Source organism: Macrobrachium rosenbergii, chromosome 10 (genome assembly GCF_040412425.1).
Source record: "Macrobrachium rosenbergii isolate ZJJX-2024 chromosome 10, ASM4041242v1, whole genome shotgun sequence".
Lineage (NCBI taxonomy): Eukaryota > Metazoa > Arthropoda > Malacostraca > Decapoda > Palaemonidae > Macrobrachium > Macrobrachium rosenbergii.
In genome coordinates, this window is record NC_089750.1 from 44564858 (window position 1) to 44588700 (window position 23843).

At 37.1% G+C, this 23843-nt stretch overlaps 1 protein-coding gene across 6 annotated transcripts in view; it reads left to right on the plus strand.

Annotated features, from left to right (window-relative positions):
• pns (pinstripe) overlaps positions 1-23843 on the plus strand; it is a 213642-nt gene that overhangs the window by 156517 nt on the left and 33282 nt on the right. Inside the window, exons 9-18 of one of the 6 annotated variants that reach the window (XM_067110205.1) lie at positions 37-299; positions 2051-2211; positions 3659-3876; positions 6714-6929; positions 7078-7270; positions 7413-7580; positions 8012-8108; positions 13004-13039; positions 14762-15211; positions 15353-15498. In XM_067110205.1, the coding sequence (XP_066966306.1) occupies positions 37-299; positions 2051-2211; positions 3659-3876; positions 6714-6929; positions 7078-7270; positions 7413-7580; positions 8012-8108; positions 13004-13039; positions 14762-15211; positions 15353-15498 (1948 nt within the window). Of the gene's footprint in view, positions 1-24; positions 300-2050; positions 2212-3658; positions 3877-6713; positions 6930-7077; positions 7271-7412; positions 7581-8011; positions 8109-13003; positions 13040-13979; positions 14103-14761; positions 15212-15352; positions 15499-23843 lie in introns of all 6 variants that reach the window. The other 5 variants (XM_067110203.1, XM_067110204.1, XM_067110202.1 and 2 more) reach the window with 5 other exon arrangements.

The following is a 23843-nucleotide window of genomic DNA, read 5'->3' on the forward strand; positions in this document are numbered from 1 at the left end:
AAAAGAGGATTATTCCAAATCCAGATTTGATTTCAGAAACCTTAATGAGCACCACTCCCAGTACAAATACAGAAGGAGAAGGAAGTTTTCATGGTCCCATGACTCTGACTCTGGGGTGTCCAGCACTGAAGGTTCAATGTGTGGTTCCCATTCTTCCATTACCTCCCTCCCATCCACCACAGTGGCTTCCTCAACATCTCCATCACATGGCATTTCAAACAGTAGCAGAATTCCCTACCTTGATCCCCTCAACCTCTCTCCACAACTTAGGGAGATTACGGCCATTGCCAAAAAAGCTGGTGAGATTTCATCATGTTTTTTAATGATATCTTTTAATGGATATTAACTCTTGATGAGGGAATGTGTGCATGGTTTTGAATGTTAAGTAGTATTATGGAACTTTTATCTTTTTATGAAAGATGCTATGCAGTAGTCAGGTACAGTATAGCAGTACCTGATATTGAAAATTTACAATACAGATATTCATTTTTTCTGTTAGATGTCTGATACATTTGATCTTATTTGCAGTCTTAAGGTAAATTTTAATATTTCTACCTCAGATACTTAGGGCCCTCAAAAGTTTTCAATGTATTGTACATGATGTTTGTTTTTACAGTATTTCATCGATTAAAGGGGAGCGTTACTGTATGCACTGTAGCTGCTGTTGTCTGCAGGATGTATAATGGATTTTGGGATATTTAATGAAAACACTAATAATTTCTGTATGTGGAAACATTCATTATTGTTTGAGATAAATGGAGGCTACCTTGTTCACTTTATGCATTAGTTATAAGTCAAGGACATATAGAAGTAAATCCCTTGTAAAATACCACCTAGTTTAAGTTAGCCTTTCTCCTATGCCATTCAGAGGAGGCTTGGGAAAGTTAAGGAATGTGAATCAGTTTTCTCATTAAATTACTCGCAGTAGATATCATTACAATAAAAAGATACTTTTACTGTACAGCATTGCTGCCACTGTGCAGAAAGTTACTCATTTATTGAGTACATTGTTGGGCTTAACAGCAACATTAAAGTGAATATTTTTTTTTTTTTCTCAAAAAATGTGTTAGAGTGTAAGGTAATTGTATCTTGGTGCATTAGATGCAGCGGTAATCATCTGTCAGAAAGTTGAGTTATCTGTTGAATTTTCAAATAGAACTCTGACTTTCAAAGATAGAAATATAGTAAGTTATAAAACATGTGGTTGAAAAATGATTGAGAACAGTTTTTGCCTCAGTCCCTTTTAAGGTTGTAATAATATTCAATTATTTAGCGTAGAAGAAAAGTTTGTGGTGGAACATTAGGATTAATTAAAGTGTTTGGTGGAACATTTGAAGATGGTTGTAGTGTCATGTTAAATTTAAAGAATTAGTGTCATATTAGGAAAAAATCCTCATTGTACAGTAGATTGTTTATTTAATCAGTGGCATTTCCTTTGAGTTAATTACTGGTAGATTTAGTAGTTCTTTGATCAAATTAAGCTTCTTTTCTTTTGAGCAAATAAAGACAAATGGTTCTATTGTTGGCTATTTAATATATAAAACTGAATTTTGGGATGTAGAAATGAAAATATTGAAAGTGAGCAGAAGGAATATAGGTCTGCACCTGCTTCCTCCTCCCATGCCATTCAGAGAAGGCCTGAGAAAGTTAAGAAATGTGAATCAGTTTTGTCATTAAATTACTCATAATAGAAGTCATTACAATAAAAAAAATACTTTTACTGTACAGCATTGCTGCCGTTGTGCAGAAAGTTACTTGTTTATTGTGTATATTGTTGGGCTTCACAGCAACATTGAAGTGAACATATTTTTTTTCCCCAAAAAATGTGTTAAATGCATCAGTAATCATGTGTCAAAGTTTAGTTATTTGTTGAATTTCCAAGTAGAACTCTTGACTTTCAAAGGTAGACAAGAATATTTTAAGTGTTCTTTTGAATAAGAAATATACACTAGAATAATTTCTAAAAGGTTCCCATGTTCCATGAAGTATGAAAATGTTATATATAGCCTATGTATTTATATATTTGCATCTTTATCCACTTTTGTTACAGGTGTGTATGAATTTGATGAAGCAGACAGAATCAGAAAGGAGAAGGATGGAGATATTCTTGATGAGCTCAAGTTCACTAATGCAGTCCGTGAAGTGTTTCTTAATAGATTTGTCCACATGTTCTGTGCCTATGATCACTTTGTCATACAGCCTAGCTGTCAGGTAAATTCATAGTAATTTTCTCGTTGCATGTAATTTTGTAAAATTCTTGTGTAAATGCAGTGCCATCCTGTTTGACATATATATATATATAAATTGCTATTAAAAATTTTTTAATGTCTCATGTATCCCAAGGTTTAGCTGTATTAGCAAACCCAAAAGTATGATTGATTTAGGTACTGTTTTCATTCTGTTCAAAATTATGTTTTGCTGTGTTCTTTGATCAGAAATATTATTGTAAACTGTGAATTGTAAACTGTCTTTTATCATTCAGATTGTTACCAGCTAGTTCCTTCTCTTAAACTAAACTTTATTTTAGAAGAGATATGCATTTTCAACACTCCTCACACCAAGTAAAGTGAGATAGTACTAAGCACATTTAATTGTTTGTGGCTCAGTTTTTTGCTGGCAGTCATAGGTAGACTTTTATGACATGAGGTTTTAATTCTTAACAGCAATCAGTTAATTGCCAGTGTGTTTATAATTCACTTGTGTAACCTATCCATGAGCTCCTTTTGATTTAATTGTTCTGAGGTAGGGAAATTATCAAGTTTCCATAGGAATTGAAATAATTTGATCTTTGTGACTTTATTGTAGTTTAATATAACAGTCATAATTGAACCGAAGGGATGAAGGTTTTTGTATAAAGATCTTAGGTTGTCATAAGATTTACTTCTGTTCAGTATTGTTAGCTAATAAAAGTATCAGACTAGTTGATATGAATGGACAATGGGAAGAGAAACAATATTAATTCAAGCTCTTACAATAGAGGGGTTATGGACAAAAAAGAATTAAATTAGAAATCAGATTACGTAACTTTGATATGTGACATGAGATTGTCAAGTAAACTGATTATAAACTCACCAGTAACATGAACAAAGTTAATTATTTGGTATATAGGAATGTTTATTCAGGACCAGAAGACCATTTAGTGTTTAGATACATTGTGTGTCTATCTCTGGAGAGATCGTACAAAAGGAAAACGAAAAATAACAGGACTATTACAGTATATTTAGGGAGTACTTGAATGTTAATAGTGGTTATGTTGGGAGTAGATTCTGAAGAAATTGTTCCTTGATAAGGAGTTCTGGAATAAGTAGAAAATGTAAATATTGGCTGGAGGGTGAAAGAGATGGAAATTTTCAGTGGTAGAGATAAATACCCATATGGTGAAGATAGGGAAGAATTCCTTTTTTATTTAATTCTTTGATTTAATAGTGCTTTCATTTTCAGTTAAGGATTAAGAGGTAACAGTTTGTAGTCCTATGATTTGAATCATAATGTTATTTTTTATTAATGTATATGATAAATCATATCAGGTGTCATCCTACAAATTACAAATTGGTCAGAGTAAATCAGAAGAGCCCATAATCAGTATATTAAATGTTGTAAAGTCCTTGTGACAGTATGTGAAATTAACAACTGGACATTTATTTTTATTTTTGTACAGGAGACAGATATGGAGCAGTGGCTAAGTTGTCGGGAGTCCATGCAGAACTTTGACAAAGCCACTTTCCTCTCTGACCAGCCAGAAGCACATCTTCCATTTTTATCTCGTTTTATTGAGTCACAAATGTTCACAACCCTTGTTGACAATAAGATTCTTTCCAATTGGGGAAAGCATGATACGAATCTCCGGATCTTTGATTTACGCATTAGATTACTCAGGTATGTTTCTTATGTGATATCAGGTTATCAGTAAAATTGTTCATCTTTTGATATTTTTTCAATTACAGGCAGTTTTAGATTACTCATCAGGTATGTTTCTTATTACGATACCAGGTTATCAAATGTAAAATTGTTTTTTTGATCTTTTGATATTTTTCAATTATTTTTTTATATTTTTGAAATGAGATTTGACAGCCAGAATTTCATAATAGTTGTAGGACTTTGTTTCAGAGTCACTCTGTTGGTACTTTATGGATGATCTCTGTACATTGATTGAGGTATGGTATGTCTTGTATTTAAAAGGCATACATCTGATAGAGCAGTATTTCACTATCTTTCATTTGTTCCAGTAAGATATCAGAAAAATTAATTGGTACCACATGTTAATAATGAAAGACATGTAGTCTTTCAAAAAACACAATCAATAATAGCTGCTTTAGTATGAAGATACCATTATATCTCAGTAAACAACACAGCCCTGTATCATTCAGGCAGCAACACTGCAGTACTGTAGGTGTGTTTATACAGTACTTTGTATTTGTTCTTACAGTCATACAACTATTGCCTTTCATATAGTGTATGGTGTATTCTCCAGTGCAAGCAGGAATAGCCATTTAATCTTGGTAAACAATGTAGTTAAAATGGTGGAGGTGTTGGCAAATGTGAGGAGAGGTTGGTTATCCACACTCCTCACACTCTCCATTCCTCTGTTTATTCAGTTGCCATAGCAAGAGGACACATCTTTGGGAAAAGTATGGGAAGAGGTAGAACTTTCTTGCTTCTGGCTACCCTTCCTCTGTTTCTTACCACTGGCTCATTCCCTCCTAGAAGGGATATGTCACCCATTAACAGCCCTGTCCACCTTCATCTGAGAATGAGGAGGCTAGCGAATTATCTTCATTTGACTACCTTTGAAAAATGTGGCCATCTTTAAATATTTCAGATAGTCCATCATTTGCTGCATTCCTGGTTTCCTTCAAAGGAAGAAAGCCTGACCAACCATCTACCAACATGCCTTTGTCTTACTACAGGTGATCCCCCCATTGGCTGTGGTGATGCTTGTAGGTGAGGAAGCTGTTATGGTGACTTCTCTTCCCTCTACCTCAACTGCCTCCCCATTGGGAAAATCGACTAAGGATTCAGACAGGGCGGTGAGAAGGAAGAAGCATCTTATTGTTCATCCTCTTCATCTCCCTCCTCATCATCATCGTCTATTACTTCATCAGTTTCTTTTTCCTTCTCCTTGCCTTTAGACTGTCATCCTCAGTGTAGGAAGAAAAAAGGGAGTAAGTCCAAGAATACTTGGAATAAATGCAAGGGGAGTTCTTCCTCTAGGCAAGAGCACAGAGGCGCAAGTTTTCCTTTGGGTGAAAATTGTACCTCTGGCAGGGATATTGCTTTGTTGCATGCCCACTTGGACATAAGGACCACTCCCTTGCCTTCCCACTATGAACTCTTGATCTCTGGACTGGAGACCCTTTACTCCAGCCGCAATAAGAGTGAAGAGGCTGCACATGCCCACTCCATTGTGGCTCACTTCAGGGTAGCCCTTCTCCACACAAATCTATTGAGGTGCACTGGAGTGGGCATGCACAGCTTGTTCACTCTTAATGAGGCTGGAGTAAAGGGTCTCTCGTTAGTACAGGATAGACAAGAAGATGGTGTTTGGGGACACCCTTTCTTTCTGGCTTCTTGAGGCTATCAAGCAAGAGTTTGGCCTTCACTCCAGCTTGAGAGCTCACACAGTTAGGGGTGTGGGACCTTCTCTTACCTTTCAGAAGAAATTTTTGGTGTTTCAGGTAATGAGAGCAGGAATCTAGCTAGCATTGTTAGACTACCTTTTCTTCATTCTATCTGAGGGATGTCACCCACAAATCCCTGAACACATTCTCCTTGGGACCAATGGTGGCTGTTCAATGAATTGTGGTTATTAGGTCCCAACTGGGTACCCCGCATCCCGTCCAAGTACGTAAGCTTGGTATGTCCTTCAACGAAGAGTGATTTAGGACTGAATGGTTACCCTTTACTCTTCTTTGCCCTTCATAAGCATGTCTGGGTTGAAGTACATGCTGGAGCTGAGTGAGAGTGAGTTGAGTACACAAGTGCCTGTTCTAATTAGCTTAGAATGCATTGCTTCTTTCTCTTTTAACAAGGGGAAGAAGGGTACAATAGCGCTTTTCCCTGAACCAGTTATTTATGCATAGTCAAGAAAATGCTGCATGCAACTTCCAACTCCTGCCTGAGTTGCCATGGTTCTCCAAAATTGTTGTTCCAGCCTGATTTCCCTCTTATTTTGGGGGATCCCAGGCACTGGAACAGTAAGAGGTTGTGGCAATCATTACATCCCTTCCTTCCACAGGCAACCAAGGACTTGACATTTCCAGGTAGAATTCAGTTTTTTTTCTTTTTTTTTTCCTTTGGGACTACCCTGCCTCCTAAAGGCTAAGTTGGTTAAACAAATCATTTATAACTAACTAATTAAAGGGTAAGTACTCATATATGAATGGCAATGGTTGTATTCACATAGGAACAAAGAACAAATTTTTGAAGCAATTCATATTTTTCTCAAGTATGCAAACCACACCCTTTCATATAGGTTGTACCCACCTCAACCACCCTCTTTTGTCCCTGTGACCGAAGGAAAGAATAGAATGGTGAGCATGAGGAAAGTGTGTGAAACTCCCCCTCTTCCCTCCATCTCCACCATTTAAGCTACTTGCTCACCAGGATTCAGTGACTTTCAACTTTTGCTGAAGGATACTCCAAATGTGAAAGGCTCTGGTTTGTATACCTAGGAAAAAAAACAAATTGCGTAACTTTATATTTTTTTTTAACAGGGAACGATATGATGATAGTTTAGTTCGTACACCTTCGTATGAGCCTTGCACTACCATAAGAGAAACTGAACAAATCCTAGAGAAAAGATTATCGCATATTGATTATCGAGCTCCTGCTCCACAGCCAATGGATCCACAGGCAGAATCCTGCACTCAGTTTAATCCTGGCCATTTTCCTTTACTGGATAGAATAGCGCTTAATAAAGAACCTCATAAGTAAGTATTGTACTTTAAATGGAAATGACTTAATGAAGAACATAAATACTTTATATAGAATTAGAAAATTGTTGCTTGAAAATACAGCAGTCAGTTATTTGTTTCGTGTACTCAAGTTATGCATTTCTTTGTTTGCACCCAATCACAGCAAAAAACGAAGCAGTCATGCATGGAGGCGGAGAGAAAGACAAGAACGACACTTGGAGCATACAGGTTTGACAAGTGATCAACGAGATAGGGTTATGCATGATGTCAAAGCAAAATTACAGCCGAAGTTAGCAGATATGTCACCTGCACACATGGCACAAACTAACTGGAAGTTTGTGGAACAGCTTTTGAGAGTATGTAACATTTTTAAATGAGTGGGAATTGTAGTTGTGTTATATGCAAAGGAAATGTGTTTTTATAAGATCTTTGTCACAAAAGTAAAGCGTTGTATCTACAAATAATTTTTTAATGTAATATTATATTTACTGTTTTTAGGAGTGTAAAACTAGAACCAAAAGAATGTTAGTAGAGAAAATGGGATCTGAAGCAGTGGAGCTTGGTCATGGAGAAGGAAGTTTAGTAGGAGTAGAGGAAAATACACTAATAGCATCTTTATGTGACCTTCTTGAGCGTGTGTGGGCTCACGGACTTCAGAGTAAACAGGTTAGTATAAACTTTTAAGATAATGTAGTACTGGGAATGGTATTCTTGTTCCTTTAGCAAACAATACTTTATATTATTTTAATCCCAGTGCATTATTGGATTTTACTTGCTTTCCTCTCATAAGGCATTACTGCCCACAGTGCACTTAGCACTGTGAACTGAAAACGGTACTTTGCAGCATCCATTAGGGTTCTTTTTGTATTGTCTTTTGACATATACTTTTAATTTTTTCCCCATGGTCTGGTCCACCCAACTGTCTAACTTTTTTAATGTTGCTTTACATCAATTTCCATCCCATTCTTGTAAGAATACTGTTATGATCATTGGTCTGGTTAGAATTTTTGGAGTGTAGTCTTTATCTTATATGAAATTATAGTTGTTTTTGAGTGTTTAATTAAATTTTATTTTTTTTTTTTTTTTTTGCTCAATAGGGTAAATCTGCCTTGTGGTCTCATCTGCTCAACTACCAAGAGTTGGAAGAGTGCAGTGACTCATCCAAGCCTATAAATCCTAACTTTTTATCTCCAGGTATGTGTAAATTAATGCTATTTCTGAACATACCACAAACATATCGGCACTACATTGCCTCTGCTTTTAATTAGACTTATGCTATATCAGCCCATGCTTGTCTGGATGTGTTTAAGCTCCAGTCTGTCTTGGATGATGATATCCAAGATTTTTCACTGGGTGTTTTATTCAGAATATGGTGTGTTTACACGTTTGCTGAATGTTGGTCCTCCTCATATAATTACATGATCTGAATTACTGAAGTGCACTCATACAGTTTTTAATTAGGTTAGCATTCTGGCTTTTGTATTATTGAAGGTTTAGGTAAGATTTTGGTTGGTGTGTTACATGTCATTGTTTTTTTCATGTTATGCTTCATGTATTTAAATGTACAGTAACCCTATTTTGTTCTCCAGTCTGCCTTTATCTCAAAACTTTACTGTCTTGTAAAATTATTTAAAATTATTTATATGACTTCAACCTGTAATTTGAGTCCATGTAATGTAAAAACCTCTTAATATACTTATGCTACACTGCTTGGTATACACCACCTTGTATTGTGTGGCATTATTCAAGAGTGTTATTGATTGATAGATGAAATCTTACATCACCCTTCTAGTTAATGTGCATCATTAGATGGAGTCCTCTTACATACTACTTTGTGAAAACCTTTTTTCCATTTTTACCTTGGGTACAGTATGAAAAAAAATTTGTGTCAGTCTTCATTACCCGTCTCTTCAATTTTATCATTTTTTGGATAGAGTTAAGACTGTTACTTATAGTTTTTTAAAGTTACAATGGTAAAGTTGTGAGATGCATTTGGTAGGAATTATGAATTTCACTTTGTTCCCATGCTTGCTGTATGCAGTACAATACACTTTCTTGATGTAAGGCAGTGGTACCTAGCAGTAGCATCCACTCAACTATGCTCTGTCTCTGTAATGATTACACAAATGAGAGAGAACAACTGCAAATGTAAACAAAAGATACTGTTGTGAGACAGTTGATCACTATTATTTTTCTGGCTTCTCATCACTTCTGATAAGTGCCCATGTGAGTCTCATCCTCTGCCTTTTGTGTCATAAACAAAGTTTTGGAAAGTTATGCAGATAACAATCAAGAAATGTATACAGGAAAACCTGATTGTAATGAAAATACTTTTACTTAGGTGCTTGATACTGTAGTTTCATAGTTTGCTGCAAGGTGGCATATGTGTAACTGTCATTATTGGTATACTGCATATCAGTTTTAGGCCAAAAATTGTTCTACAATCCTTTTTGTTTTCTGACCCATCCAAATAGATGGAAAATTGAAATACTTATTCCCTTATATCAATTACTCTACTTGACTGGAATTGTTACAAAGCCCTGTAACCTTTGAACCTATATGTTGGAATTATAATTAAATACCATTGCTTGTAAAATTTTATTTAAATTTTTTACTGTCTTTGGAAAAACCCTGCCAACAGAGCAGATATAAAACCAGCATGTACTGTTATTTTGACAGGTTTAGATTTGTGGTGTGTGGAATATCACTAAGTTGGTTGAAAAATTATGGAGAAATAATTGTTTGAAGTTTTATAAGTTCTTAGACATCCAGAGTTGGAGTAGGCTGACAGTGGGCTGATGCTCCACGTTAGTGTTGACTGTCCATTATTAATGGGAAAAGGTTACATTATTTAATCTTAATTGTATATTTTAAGTACAATTTATTGTAATTGTAACAAATTGTGTACAGTACTGACCAAATACAAACCATGCACTTCAGTCTGTGGGAAATGCACCATAACTGTAAAACCAAGAAGAATTTTGATATTATACTTCATGTTTGCATTGCTATATGCCACTTGCAGCTATGGAAAAAAGTTTGGCAAATTTTAGGAATTCAGAGCCCTATCACATATTGGCCAGCCTCTTAAGAGTGTAATTACTGTCCTCATCATCATAGGAAACGAGAATGAATCTATATTTTACAGATGGGTCCTTGAATAAAGTTCATGCTTTATTTTCTTTCTACTGATCGGTGTGATTGGTTGTGCTTTGCAGCCCTTCTGTTTCTCAAGGGTGGTGGGGAATTAATCTTGGGTATTGGTAGCAGAGGTCAGGTAAATATTTGACATTTCATTAATCCAAGGCATAATTCTTGGTTTTTAGCTTCTCTGACAAATCTAGAAAGTTTTTTCCGTTTGAGGATATGGTTGGTGTTTGTCTTACCAGAACCATTAAAAGGTTGTTTACAGCTAATGTTGGTATCTAGTTAATAAGGATGCTTTTCCTTACCTTGCAGCACTTTGCATCTTTACTTTTTGATACCAGTTTATATACCCTCCCTAAAATTCATTGTTTGGTCAAAATCCCAACCATGTGTAGCGGTTGCATTTTATCTGCCATTTCATTAACAGCGATTTTATGCTTCCTGGTGTGTTAATGAATATTTCTTCTGAACCCCCACACAAGCAAAAATGCAGTCGTTACAGTTAATAACATGTAGGCTACATCTTCTTCATCCTTTTTCTTAGTTTTCCCCAATTTTGTTTTTGCAAAAAGTTTATAAATGGTAATATTTAGGTGAAATACAAATTTATGCTGTTTGTCCCAAATATTTTTCTATGACTACTGTGCTACTAATTTACTATGGTATGATAACAGTTTTTCTCTCCATGCTAAGTTCAGTAGCCTTAAGCTGAGTGTTTGCCCCCAGTGAAGGACAGACTGCATGTAAATATAAAGGAGATAATAGAACTAATTTGCATTCTTAGTGATATTCACCATGCTTAGTCTTTTTAAGATGTGCTGATTATCTGATAACTGGAGGTCCTTGTTTGAAAATGTATAACACCATATATATCATCCCCTCAGGGGTATTGTGCCTCAAGTGCACTTCATGTGGTGCACTGTAGGGATAGCAGAAGGTAGCTGTATTAAAAATTTTACCTTTTTACTTCACCTCCATTCCTGCTTTCTTTCCTCATTTTTGCTGTCCAACCTCTTTTTGGCTATTAATTAGTGAATTCTGGCTACCAGGAGTAAGGAAGTAATTTACAAGCCAGTCCCTTGAGATTATGACTCATGTAGCCATTTTAGCCTTGCTTTGTTTGATGAGGTGGTCAGTAGACCAACTTTCTGCATTCAGAATGCTCTAAAGAAATAGCCTGAAGTCGGCTAGTTTGTGATCAGACATTCTTCGTTCTAGTGTGCTAGAAGAAGAATGGTTAGAACCTGTAGTAATAAATGCAGTGCATAAGGATTTTTAGAATTGCTTAGTAAAATAATTTTTAAAAAACTATAAATCAATTCTGTGTGAGGACTCTGTCCTTGCCACAGCAGTGCTCATGAGGTTAAATTATTATCTTATTTTTAAATTAATAATCACTCCATAATGTCTTATAAGTGAAGATAAAACCTCTGATGAGGTTAATGTTTAAATATCTGAATTTTTATTCTTGTTTTCAATCCGACCAAGCCTTTTGCTAACTATCACTTAATTACCGATTTTCAAGATAACAAGGCTCTATCTTGATAATTAAAAGACTCACACACCCAGAGTTGATAATTAAAAGACTCACACACCCAGAGTTGATAATTAAAAGACTCACACACCCAGACTTCCACTTTAACCCATTTGTGTTGATTGGTTCTTGACACTAACTTTAGTTACAATTAGACAAGATTGATGAGTAACTGTGACACTGGAGAAACAAATCCACATTATTATTTATGGGTACATATATTTAAAAATAAATCTTTGCAGAGAGCTATTGGGAATCTGTTTGATTCCCTTTTCAAGCTGTGACATGGCCTTTACCCTAAGAGGCAACTTGGCATGAGTACAATAAGATATTTCTACATTTTATGGACTCATATTGTTTGAAATGATTGAAATAATTTTTTATGTTCCATAAGTAAAAACCTAATTTTATGGGATTGCTATCTCCCCATGTTTCTCTGTTTTATTTGCATTGCTCCAGCTTCCCAAGACAGTGATTACATTGGGATGTATGTGTAGTGGACACCTGATAGTGAGGGATATTCATATGAGAGGAAGACTCAAGACTTCTTTCACTAACTGATCAGTTTATTCTAGGCTAACACTGACATGTACACTGTTATAACAAAATTGAAATATTTTTTTTTGGAAAATAGAAATTATCCAAAATTTCATCATCTATTAACATTTTCATTACAGTTTGATGATAACTTAGTTTCTAGGTTAGAGCTGCTATAAGTAATAGATGTTTGTAAAAATTTAGATACAGTACCTGTATTTTCCCCATGCAGTGGGATCGATTCATATTGCATAAGATTACTTGAGTGTTTCATGTAGAATGGAAACATTGACTAACCATTTAAAATTTCCACGTATTCTTCATGGGATATAGTAGTGTCCTCTAAGAATAGTACTTGGATCCTCTCAAAAATTAAATTTAAAAAATTATAGTAAATTTAGGAGTAGTTTTTTATCTTAAAGGTTTCTTCAGATAGATAGTCAATGATTCTTTTTTTGCATTTTTAAATAATTTATTTCCAAACCATGCTCTGTTTAGCTTTGGTACACCTGAATTCGGAATTAGTTTTATAAGCACATGTTTTCATAGTAATTGAAGAAGCCTTTATGAAAGGAAGAATTGCTCATTAGATTTTAATTGCCATCAAACTGGAATTTAGGTGTATTTTATAGTATGGCCACCATAAATTATATGAGATTACAATACTGTATTATACTTTATTGTTATTAGATCAAGAATAATATTAAGTTGCACAGATTCTCCTAGTAATTAACAGAACAGTAGTTACAAATAACCACAATAGTTTATTACACAAGTGTATTAATGTTCATGAAAAATGCATACATTTTCCAGTTCAGAGATTCTAGCTTTAGACACACTAACCCCCCTCCATTTTCTTTTGGTCAAGCAGCCATGGCCTGGTGTATTCTGAGGAAACGCATTGATTGTATGTTTTGGTCTCGACTAACTTTCAGTATTACATTTTAAAATTTTAGCCAGTTGTTTTTAAGCATGATTAAGAGTACAGTAATTGGACACATTTTGGAGGTCTTATTTTCTCCCTTTTTCAGCTTTTGCATTACTTGTTCATTGCTCTTTGCATCATAGCTGTATAGTACATTCTCGAAACTTTCATCCTATTTAAACTGTAGAAAGATGTCATGGTTTTCATGTTAGTTGTCTTGTTCTGTTGTTTACCCAATGCTGCATTACAATTTTCTCCTTCATTATATATTCAGTTTTTAGATTGTGAGTACTGTATAAAAAAGGCAGAATCAGTTTTAGTGTTTGTGATAGTTGCACCATAAGTTACTGTATGGGGTTTGTCTTTATGAATATTTTGTTCACTGATGTACCCTAAAGTAGTACAAGATAGATACTGTACAGGAATACCCAAGTGCATGCAGCTCTCTGTTCAAGTTGCTATTAAGATTCTAATTACTGAGGGTTACCCATTTTCATAGACTTGTCCATAAAAAACAACTCAGTTACACATTCCAAAGTTTGACTTGATGTTTATTTGGTGGTTTTCAAGTAATTTCCTTGCAGTCAGTGTATGGTAGCTGGGTATTCTTGTACAGTACTGATAAAGCATGGCAATATTAAGGAATGTGATTTCTGTTCATAGCTTTGATTTTGGTTTGGTGCAGTCATGCCCTTATGCAAACAGTATTGTATGTTGAGCTAGTGTTATGCTAAGCATGTCCTCTGGTTTGCTGTTGAATTACTAAGCTTGTCTTCTGGCTTACTGTTGGATCACCTTCTCCAGTGCACTTTTCATATCAGTTCAGTTTGGCAACAAATACTTTCCAGTATTCTTGATAACGTAACCAAGGCTAACAGTGGTGTGTGAGGGATGTTAAGAATTGCTTGCCATTATTTTTCAGTTCCTCACAACACCGCACCAAAGATTAGCAGTTTATCACCTTTGTCGGAGATGCTCATGTCCTTAAAAATGGGTAACATTAGTGGCCTTGGGTCTCTGGCCTGTCAGTTAGCAAATAATTTTGGTAAGTGGTTGTTGTGTTTAAAAAGGAAATGTACTTTTTCTGCATGTGTATTTCTAATACAAGCCATTTCAGTGGCTATATTCTTACTCTATTTTTCACCTGAATAGATATGCATCTTAGGTTTTACTAATGAAGCCCTCATTGGATTTATTGTACAGTACTGTACAATGCTTCTTGAAGCTTCATGCTGTTTATTAACATATCTGAGGTGCTGATATTAAAATACTGTTCATGTGTTTATATATAACCACAAGTATATCCATGCAGTTTAGTTAAATTGAGTAATTTTCCCAAGTTTGTTTCATATTATAATGTAATGTAAAATCTAGATTTAACATGAAAGCAACTCTCCTTGCATGTGAGCTTCCATCAGATTTAGGCTTTGTTGATTTTTATTCATTGGATAATTGTAGCTTAGATGAATTTGCCATTCTTAGGCATTTTTGGTCACAAGGAATTGGGATTTTGAACATGTGTTATTAAATATTTTCAGGGCTATATGGACAATAGAAACATCTTTTTATTTTAGAGTTAGATGAAAATGTTGTGCATTGAAAGATTGTTTTCTGTAACGTCAAGTCTTGTCAGATAATTGTTGCATGATTTTACTGATGTGTAACAATTATTAACAGGACTTGACTGATGCTTCTTATTTGCAGATCTCTCTACTATGGCATTAGAAACAGAAAGTGCACCAGCCTCTCCTACCAAGTCTCCTAGCAATACCAATAGTCTCCGTAAAAAGTCCCTTCAGGAGCGCTGGCCTAGTGACCGTAGCATTGAAAAACGATCAAAACAGTCCGAATCTGGCGTCCCTTCATTACGTCCACTTCCTATATCAGTTACTTTTGATATGCGTAATGTTCTTGCAATGACTGAGATAAAGACTCATATTGGGTATGCAAGGGCATGGGTGAGGTTATCCTTAGAGAAGAAGGTTTTATCCAAACATTTGACTTCACTCCTCAGTGATTCTGAACTCTTACGTAATCTATACAAACGTTATGCTTTCCTTCGATGTGATGACGAGAAAGAGCAGTTCCTCTCTTATTTATTATCTCTGAATGCAGTTGATTACTTCTGTTATACCAACACTTACACTTCAACAAGTAAGTACATTGTTGAGTTCATGTAGTTGAGTTACCACTGGTGACATGTCATACTTATCATACCTTGTGAATACATTGGCCATGTTATATTTTAGAATTTTTTGTTGCTAAATGTTTTTGCCAACTTTTGTATTATTGCAGTAGTGCCATACCGAGTTGTGATATTCCCATCTCGAAAATCAAGTGGGGCTTCCACATCAGCTAATGCCTGGGTCAGCCTTGGTGGTACTATAGGTCAGACAAACAATATTCCAGTACCAAGAGGACAAGTAGAACTAGTCTTTCAGGTAAAGTAGAATCTTCAATAAATTTTTTATGCTCTTGGAAAAAAAACTGTACTCGGTTATAATAAATTATAAAAGTTTTAATGAGACCACTGCACTTCAATGCAAGGCGCATATAGGGATTGCTGGAGGGGTTTGTTCTTGAATGAGAACTTGAAAGGGAACAAGAAAAATTTAGATAAGTGAGAAGAGGCTGAAGTAAATGAATGAAAGATATAAAGGAGAAAAGAATGCAAATTGGACCAGAGAGATGCTTTAAAGAAATTTTAGTACCATCTGCAATGTGCTGCACAACGCATACTAAAGAGGTACCTTTCTATGGGAACTGTTCCAAAGTTAATCATTGCCTACATTCTTAGCTTGAGTTAGCTTATATTACTCATTGACAAGCTCATTACTTTTTTAAAGCCTATTCAGTCATCTGTGCCAATATGCAAGTGACTTAAGGGGGATCTTGTGTAATTTCAAGATTTTCTTTGTTTAGCTTGCTTGTTCATATTTTTGTGACGTACTGTATGTTGTTAAGGATGTGTTTCCTCTATTTTCTTTGATTTATACTCTCACACTTATTAATGATATAAAACAGATTATAAATAATAGTAAGATTATAAATTCTTGCTAGTACAACCTAGTATTTTTACTTCCCATTCTCAAAAAATTACCCTTCAAACAAAGAATGCAATAATAGTGATGATGTCTTAATTATATGTACGCCTCTCCATCCCATCACAAAAGAAATGCTGTTATTCATTCTTTGAAGATTTTTTATGATTTTTAATAATGGGTAATCCATCATCAATTAGCCGTGCAAAGAAACTAAGCATATAATAAAATGAGAACAAAATGTTGAAAATGGAAAGGAAAAGGAAGAAACCTTTGTGTAATCACTAACTCAGGATATAATTCTACTAATAGAGGGTGGTTTGAACAATCTTTTTGATGTATTGAGGCATGGGAAGGTTGCTAGATTTAACAGAGTTGCTATGTAGAGCCTGAGGGTTTTATTCCCCAACAAGAGCTCAACAGTGAAGTGAGCCAAGCTTCCTTTGGAAGAAAATACAAAAGAGGACTACTCACTTTAGAGGAGAAGTCTTTCCTAGGACTCAAGCCACTGTAGTGAAAAGTAAACTAAATATTATGTGGAGGGTTAATAGTAAAGCTTGGACAATGTTATCTTAAGGGGAATTATGGAAGTCAGTATGTAGATGATGTAATAATGAAAGGGAGATGGGGACGGGTTTGACATGTTCTTTTCAACACCTTAGGGAGGATAAAGAAAGATTTAGCTCCATCCTGTGTAAAGCAAAGTCACACTGAGAATGGAATTCAATTGGCCTTTCATCTGCTCCAGACTTCATTGTAAAGGCAAGTTGCTTCACTTAACCAAATGCCGCATCTTTCTCCAATCCTTGCTAGGGTTATGAAAACTGTCTCCTCTTCTTAGTCAGGGATGTGTGTCTGTATTTATGGAAGGCAAAAAATTTCAGAAACAATAATTCCAGATTGTTTAGTATTTGCAAGTAGGATTAAGAGGCAGGTTACCGAGAACATCATCTCCTTAGTCATGCATGTCATTTCAAGAGTGTAAAGGACTTCAGAGAAGGTAGCCTCTCACATCAAGGTTTAAGCCTAGAATTTAGGGCACTGTCCATTTTCCTTATTGAACAAAGTGGGGGTGTCAGATAACTTTTGCTAGTCATGGGTTTATGAATTTGTTCTCATTAGGTCAGAGCCTTATAGCAGTTAAGAATCTTCCACCTTCATTTTTGGGACAGTAGATCAGGAGAAACATCCTTATATGCATTTTAATCACCCTTTGGACATCCTGCTGGGCAGAAAGATTTTGGAGTTTAATTGTATGCCAAACTTGAGGCTTGTGAGCTGTTATCTGTATTTCTTCAGGTAGTCCCAATCCATTCCTTGAAATCTTGCTTGATTATAGAATTGTGGATTTCTAGATGCTTCAGCTGGCTCTTGTCTGGTGTTTTCCAGCCAGGGTTAGCAGCTTGGTTACCTCCCATTAAAGTTGCCATTCAGGCTAAGAAGAAGTTATAGTTTTGTCTTGAAAAAAAAATAATGTATAAAGAAAGCTATAGAAAGGTGACATTTGCTAATCTGACACCATAGGGGCCTAAGTCATGCAAGATTAATGAAAATTACTTATTACAATAGGATTGTCTCTTAAATAATAGCAGACAACCTTATCATACCTCAAAATTGTCGTAAGTCAAAGTAGTACATTAACCCTTAAACGCCGAGCCTCTGTTTACAAAAACGTCTCCCGTATGCCAGCGGCATTTGGGAGCTAGCGCCGAAGCAGAAAAAAAGTTGTTTTTCAAAAAATCACAGCACGCTTAGTTTTTAAGATTAAGAGTTCATTTTTGGCTCCTTTTTTCTCATTGCCTGAAGTTTAGTATGCAACCATCAGAAATGAAAAAAAATATCATTATCATATATAAATATTGGAATATATGACAGCGAAAAAAAACTCATATATAATTTTATACAAATCGCGCTGTAAGCAAAATGGTTAAAGCTAATGAGTTACTTTTTTTTTAGTTGTATTGTACACTAAATTGCGATGACTTTGGTATATAACAGATTGTAAAACGATTAAAGCAACACAGAGAAAATATTATCACAAAATGATGCATGAATTCGTAACGCACGGACGTAAAAAAAAGTTTTTTTAAAAAATTCACCGTAAATCAAAATATTGTGCTAGAGACTTTCCAATTGTTTCAAAATGAAGGAAATTGATTGAATATTACTAGACTGTAAGTTTTTTAGCTTACAATTGCATTTTTTTACCATTTCGATCGAGTTAAAGTTGACCGAAGGTTGATTTTTTTCTATTTATCGTTATTTATATGAAAATATTTCAAAAATGGTAAAAGCTAAAAGCATGATTTATTTTTTGTTGTATTCTACGTCCTGTTGCCTCACAAATACACAAACACTCGCCAAAGTTCTGCAAAACACAGATGCGTCAAGATATCGCTCTCCGACGATGCGCCGCTGATGCTTTCTGGTGCGAGAAGGAAGAAATTCGCGCATGCGCCTCCGGGTGACGCTTATAAACTAAACAACAGCGTGATCCGTGAACTCCCAGCATCCCTCAAGGCGCGTGATTTAAAACCTTTCGCAAACTAGGCCTATAATTATTTTTCCGCGGATATTTAAAAAAAACCATTTTTAGTCAACGTACCATACGTCCACTTGGCACCCAACAGACAATTTTAGTCGACGTATGGTACGTCCAGTAGGCGTTTAAGGGTTAATGTAAAAATTATCATAAGTCAAGGTACTGTACTACCATTCAACACAAGGACAGTATAACAAAGTAGCCAGTACTTTAATGCTGTAGATCTGTATATGTTGAACCGAGGCCGAGTTACAGTATTTTAATGTCATCCTTAATAAAGACTGTTGCACATGTTTCCTTATTGTGTAACCTAATATTATTAAAATTTTTTCCAATAAAATTAAGGTTGATTCAAAATACGAGAACAGTGCAGTACTTTCCCTACAAATGTAGAAAACTTTACCATCACAGCAAATGAATGAGTTCTCTTTTGTTTTATACAGAAATTTATATTAGATGGCCAGTGCTTTGTGTATTTTGAGAAAACACGGTATAAAGTGGATAAAAATACTTTGGCTATCATTTACATGTAATTTTTTAATGAACTGTGGGTGGAAAGTCTTCATATGGTAGTGTAGTGATGAAAAATGCTATATCTCTTGAAACTGATGTAGGACAGATTGACCTAAAATGCTGTGTGGCCTAACATATTCATACAGGTTGTTGTCTTGTTTCCTGAAAACAATTAATATGTCAGTAGTGTGTGTGTTATACTGTGATAGAGTCCATTTATACCAAAGCTTATGGATAGAAACTAGAAACCTCATGTTGTAGTAGGAAAAAATTTTAATAAAAAATTTACTACGAAAATTATTAGAATGTAATAAACAGTTTTCTCTTTTAATTTTTCTTGTTTTCTTTATTTCATCAGCATAATATTTAATGTACTGCACCATCCATTTTTTATGATTTTGTGTTTTAATATTTAATGTCTTGCAAATTAACATTTTATGCACAGTGAAGCCACTAGTTAAGATCAAGGTGACATCCCCCTACTTCCCCACTTCCTTTCGGGAACACACACACAATTGTAGTGGATTTTGTGCAGAGCAAAATATTATGAAAAGAGTATTGTAAAAACTCAACAGAGGATTTATGCAAAACTTTTAAAACAAAATATTCCAACTGTATGTGATCAAAAAAGGGATTTTGACAAAGGAAAAATCTATTTCTGAGGAAGGTCCCGTGTCAGCCGGTGAAATTCCATTATAGCACGAATTTCTAGGTATAATATGCTAGATATACCAGAGAAAAAAGAGCTTTCAGGAAAGCTGGGGTTACTACCCCCAGATCGAGCGTCTTCTCTAGGGAAGACGTCGGTATATCGAAGGGTGAGTGAAAGATCACTACCACGGAGCCTTACTCGAAAGATCTCTCCCTACCAAAATCCCCAGAACAGAGCGGTGAGCCGTTACAGCCCCTACACCCAAACACCCGCCAGCTCGGCGACACCAGCGCCACCTACCTCATTCCATGCTAGCACTAACCCCAGACTTGGCATGTGCAAGTAGGGGAGCAATAGGTGAGTCAGGGGAGGGTCACCGGGTGACACGGGACCTTCCTCAGAAATAGATTTTTCCTTTGTCAAAATCCCTTTTCTGAGTCCAGTCCCGTGTCAGCCGGTGAAATAGTGATAGAGAATCATGCCAAGGCTGCAAACTACGAGGAAACAAGGTAATCTGAAGAAAAAAACATAAATTACGAAAATAGTTTTAATCAGGGAATCTCTTACATGTAGCAAGAACACTAAACCTAAGGCACATCAAAGACTTAATATTACGAAAAGTGGGGAAGTCCCCGGCACGACGGGGAAGAGGCCCCAAAAATACTTAATACTACTAAAGCATAACGACATATGAAATTTGCATAGGTTAAATGCATATACAATCTTAAAGCTACACACCTAAACTTAAGCTAAACACGTAAGAGACAAAATCAATGGGAAAAAATATACAGTACATATACATATATCTAGGGGTACATGGAGCAAAATAAAAACCGCCAGTACCCCACAAGAAAAAACGATCATAACATGTCAGATTACAGTTTCCACTCAACAGAGACAAGATACATCAATATGAGGAGCCAGGCAGTGAGGCATGATCAACCAGGAGGATAAGCAGAGAAGTAAATGAGGCAGGCGGGCGGGGGAAAGGATAGGATAAGGATATGATTAGTTAAGGTGGGGAGATGACACTTCCCACAGCTATTGTAGAAAATTTCAGGGCTTGAGGATTTTAAATAGTGGCGTTTAAACACTAGAGGTGATTTCCAACCCAGTATATTTAGGTAGTTCTGAGAAGTCCATATTATGAAAGTAATTAATGGAAGTAGCAACTGCTCGAATATCATGAACCTTAGGAACTGAATCTGGGTTGGCCTGTTTAATAAAATACAGAATTTGTTGTCTTATAGCATTCAGTGAAAGAGTACCACCTTTCTCCCTGATAAAAAGAGGACCCGACTTACTCTGTGGAGTTCTTAAAAGGTAAGATTTAAGTGTATAAACTGGACATAAAGACTGGTCTTGTGGAAGGGCACCACCTTCCAAGGAGACCACCTGTCTTGTGGGTCTTCGTTTTTGGCTAAGAATCTAGGGTCAGGGAAAGGAGGACCTCTCCGGACGGGAGGAAGTTCACAAAATTATCACCTCTAGTGAGAGCCGATAGCTCTGAGATTCTAACACCTGAAGCCAAGCTAATCAGAAATAAAGTCTTCCTTAACAGATCCTGATAAGAGCATTGAAAGTTGTCCATCTCTGATGCTAACTTAAGGACGTCATTGAGAAACCACGAACGGAATGTAGGCGTGATACGGGTCTCAGACGGCGCATGCTCTGGGGATAGATGAAAAATAGGAATCTGTAAGGTCGATTTTAAAGCCGTATAGAAATACTTTCTTCAGGGCTGACTTGACTGTGGTAATAGTGGCCGGAGCAAGGCCTTTCTCAAACAGTGACCTAAAGAAAGAAACTCCTAAATTAGTCGTCATGATTTTGGCTTCAGATGCTTTCAGGAAGGAGGCTAACTTTTTGACTGCTGAGTCATACTGTCTAAGAGTAGAATCTCTTTTATCTGATTCTAGAAACAGAGTGTTGACAGGGTCAATGTTTGCTCCTTTTGGGCTGCGAATTTTATAAAGTCCATAAAACTAGGGCATTCTGAATTCTTGAGGAAGCTGACACAGTCTTGGTTTGTACTGTCTGGGTCAGTATGGGCTTGGGAATCCGAAGACTCCGCAAATCCCAGTTCCTGAAGAAGAGGGAACCATTTGCTCTTCGGCCAATAGGGGCTACTAGGGCTGGTTGACCTTTGAATGTCCTGAGTTTGTGTAATACTTTCAGCAATAAATTTATTGGAGGGAACAGATAAATTTTCTCCCAATTGTTCCAATCTACTGTCATTGCGTCCGTGGCGTCGCCTGAGGGTCCAGGTTCGGGCCACATAACAGGGAGCTTGAAGTTGCTCTCCGTCGCGAACAGATCCACTTGGAGACCCGGAACCCGGCAAAAATCCATTTGAAAGACTCCCCGTCCAGGGACCACTCCGTCTCCAACGGAGTAGCCCTGGACAGGGAATCCACCACCACGTTCCGTACCCCACTAGATGGGTGGCTGACAGGTGCCAGCCGTGCTTGTTCGCCAGGGAGAAGATAGCAACCATTACTTGGTTTACTCGACCTGATTTGGAGCCGCCCTGTTGATGCAATGAACTACCACTGCGCTGTCCAATACCAGCCTGATATGAATCCGGTTGGGGGTGGATTTTCTTTAGAGTTAGAAAGACCGCCATAGCTTCCAGGGTGTTTATATGGAACTGCTGAAACATTGTGGACCACGTTCCTTGTACTTTTGTTTTGGTGAATATCCCCCCCAGCCGCTTAGGGAAGCGTCTGTGTGAACAACTAATGCCGGAGGGGAAATTGAAGCGGAACTGACTTGGACAGGCCTCTGACTGTGGTCCAAGGCCGCAGTCTTGTTTTTAAGATTCGAGGAATAGAGGAGACCTTGTCTCTGAGCTTGACATTGGCTCGACTCCAGGTTTTGGACTCTGTTTATGTCTTTTAGTTTCGCTTTTAAGAGCAGGTCCGTCACTGAGGCAAATTGAAGAGACCCAAGGACTCTTTCTTGGGATTGGCGGGATGCTGATTGATTTTTGAGAAATTTCCTGGTGAGAGATGCTATCTCTTTCCTCTTGGGAGGCGGGAGAGATAACGTGTGAGAGGACAGATCCCACTGGAGACCCAGCCACTGAAACCGGGACTCGGAGTCAGGCGGGACTTCTCTCTGTTCAGTTGAAAACCTAACGACTCCAGGAAGTTGATGACTATGGATGTAGCCTTCTGACACTCCAGAACTGTTGGTGCCCCAATTATCCAATCGTCTAGGTACGCTGCTAGGGATATCCTCGGGACCGGAGTTGTTGAACTACCGTGTCCGCCAGCTTGGTGAATACCCTGGGCGCAATGTTTAGACCGAAGGGCATGACCCTGAAGGAGTAGGCTTGATTCCCGAGTCTGAAACCGAGGAACTGAGAGAAGTTCAGCGCAATCGGACGTGATAATAAGCGTCTGAAAGATCGATAGAGGTGGTGACGGCTCCACGCGAAGTAGAGTCCGTCCCTGAGCTACGTAAGCATGCGAAATTTGTCGCATTTTATGTAGAGATTTAGACGCGACAGATCCAGGATCACTCTTTGCTGATCGGAGTCTTTTTGGGAACAGTGAATAACCTGCCTTGAAACTTTAGGTGCCTTACTTTCTTTATTGCTTGTTTGTTGAGCAATTCTGCCACGTAATCCTGTAGGATTGATGAGGGTGGCTGGTAAAACCTGGTTAGAGGAGGAGGGTCCTTGATCCAGCTCCATCCTAGACCTTTGGACACAATGCTGTGTGCCCAAGGGCTGAAGGTCCATTGGTCCCTGAACCAATACAGGCGACCACCTACCTGTGTTCTCTCAGTGGGAGGGAGCGGGTTTGTTCCCTCTACCACGTCCAGGTCTTCCTCTTGGGGTGGTGTTGGCTTTTCCTCTATGAGGGGCCCTGCCTCTTCCCCCCCTTGCGATCCTGTTAAGGCCATGAAAGTATCCACGGCCCTCATAGGTGGGGTTGTATGCTGGCGAATGCAACATACGAGGCGCAGCAAGGGAATGAGCTGGTTGGACCAGCACATATTGTTGGGGTGAGCCTTTGAGGTGGAGGTCTG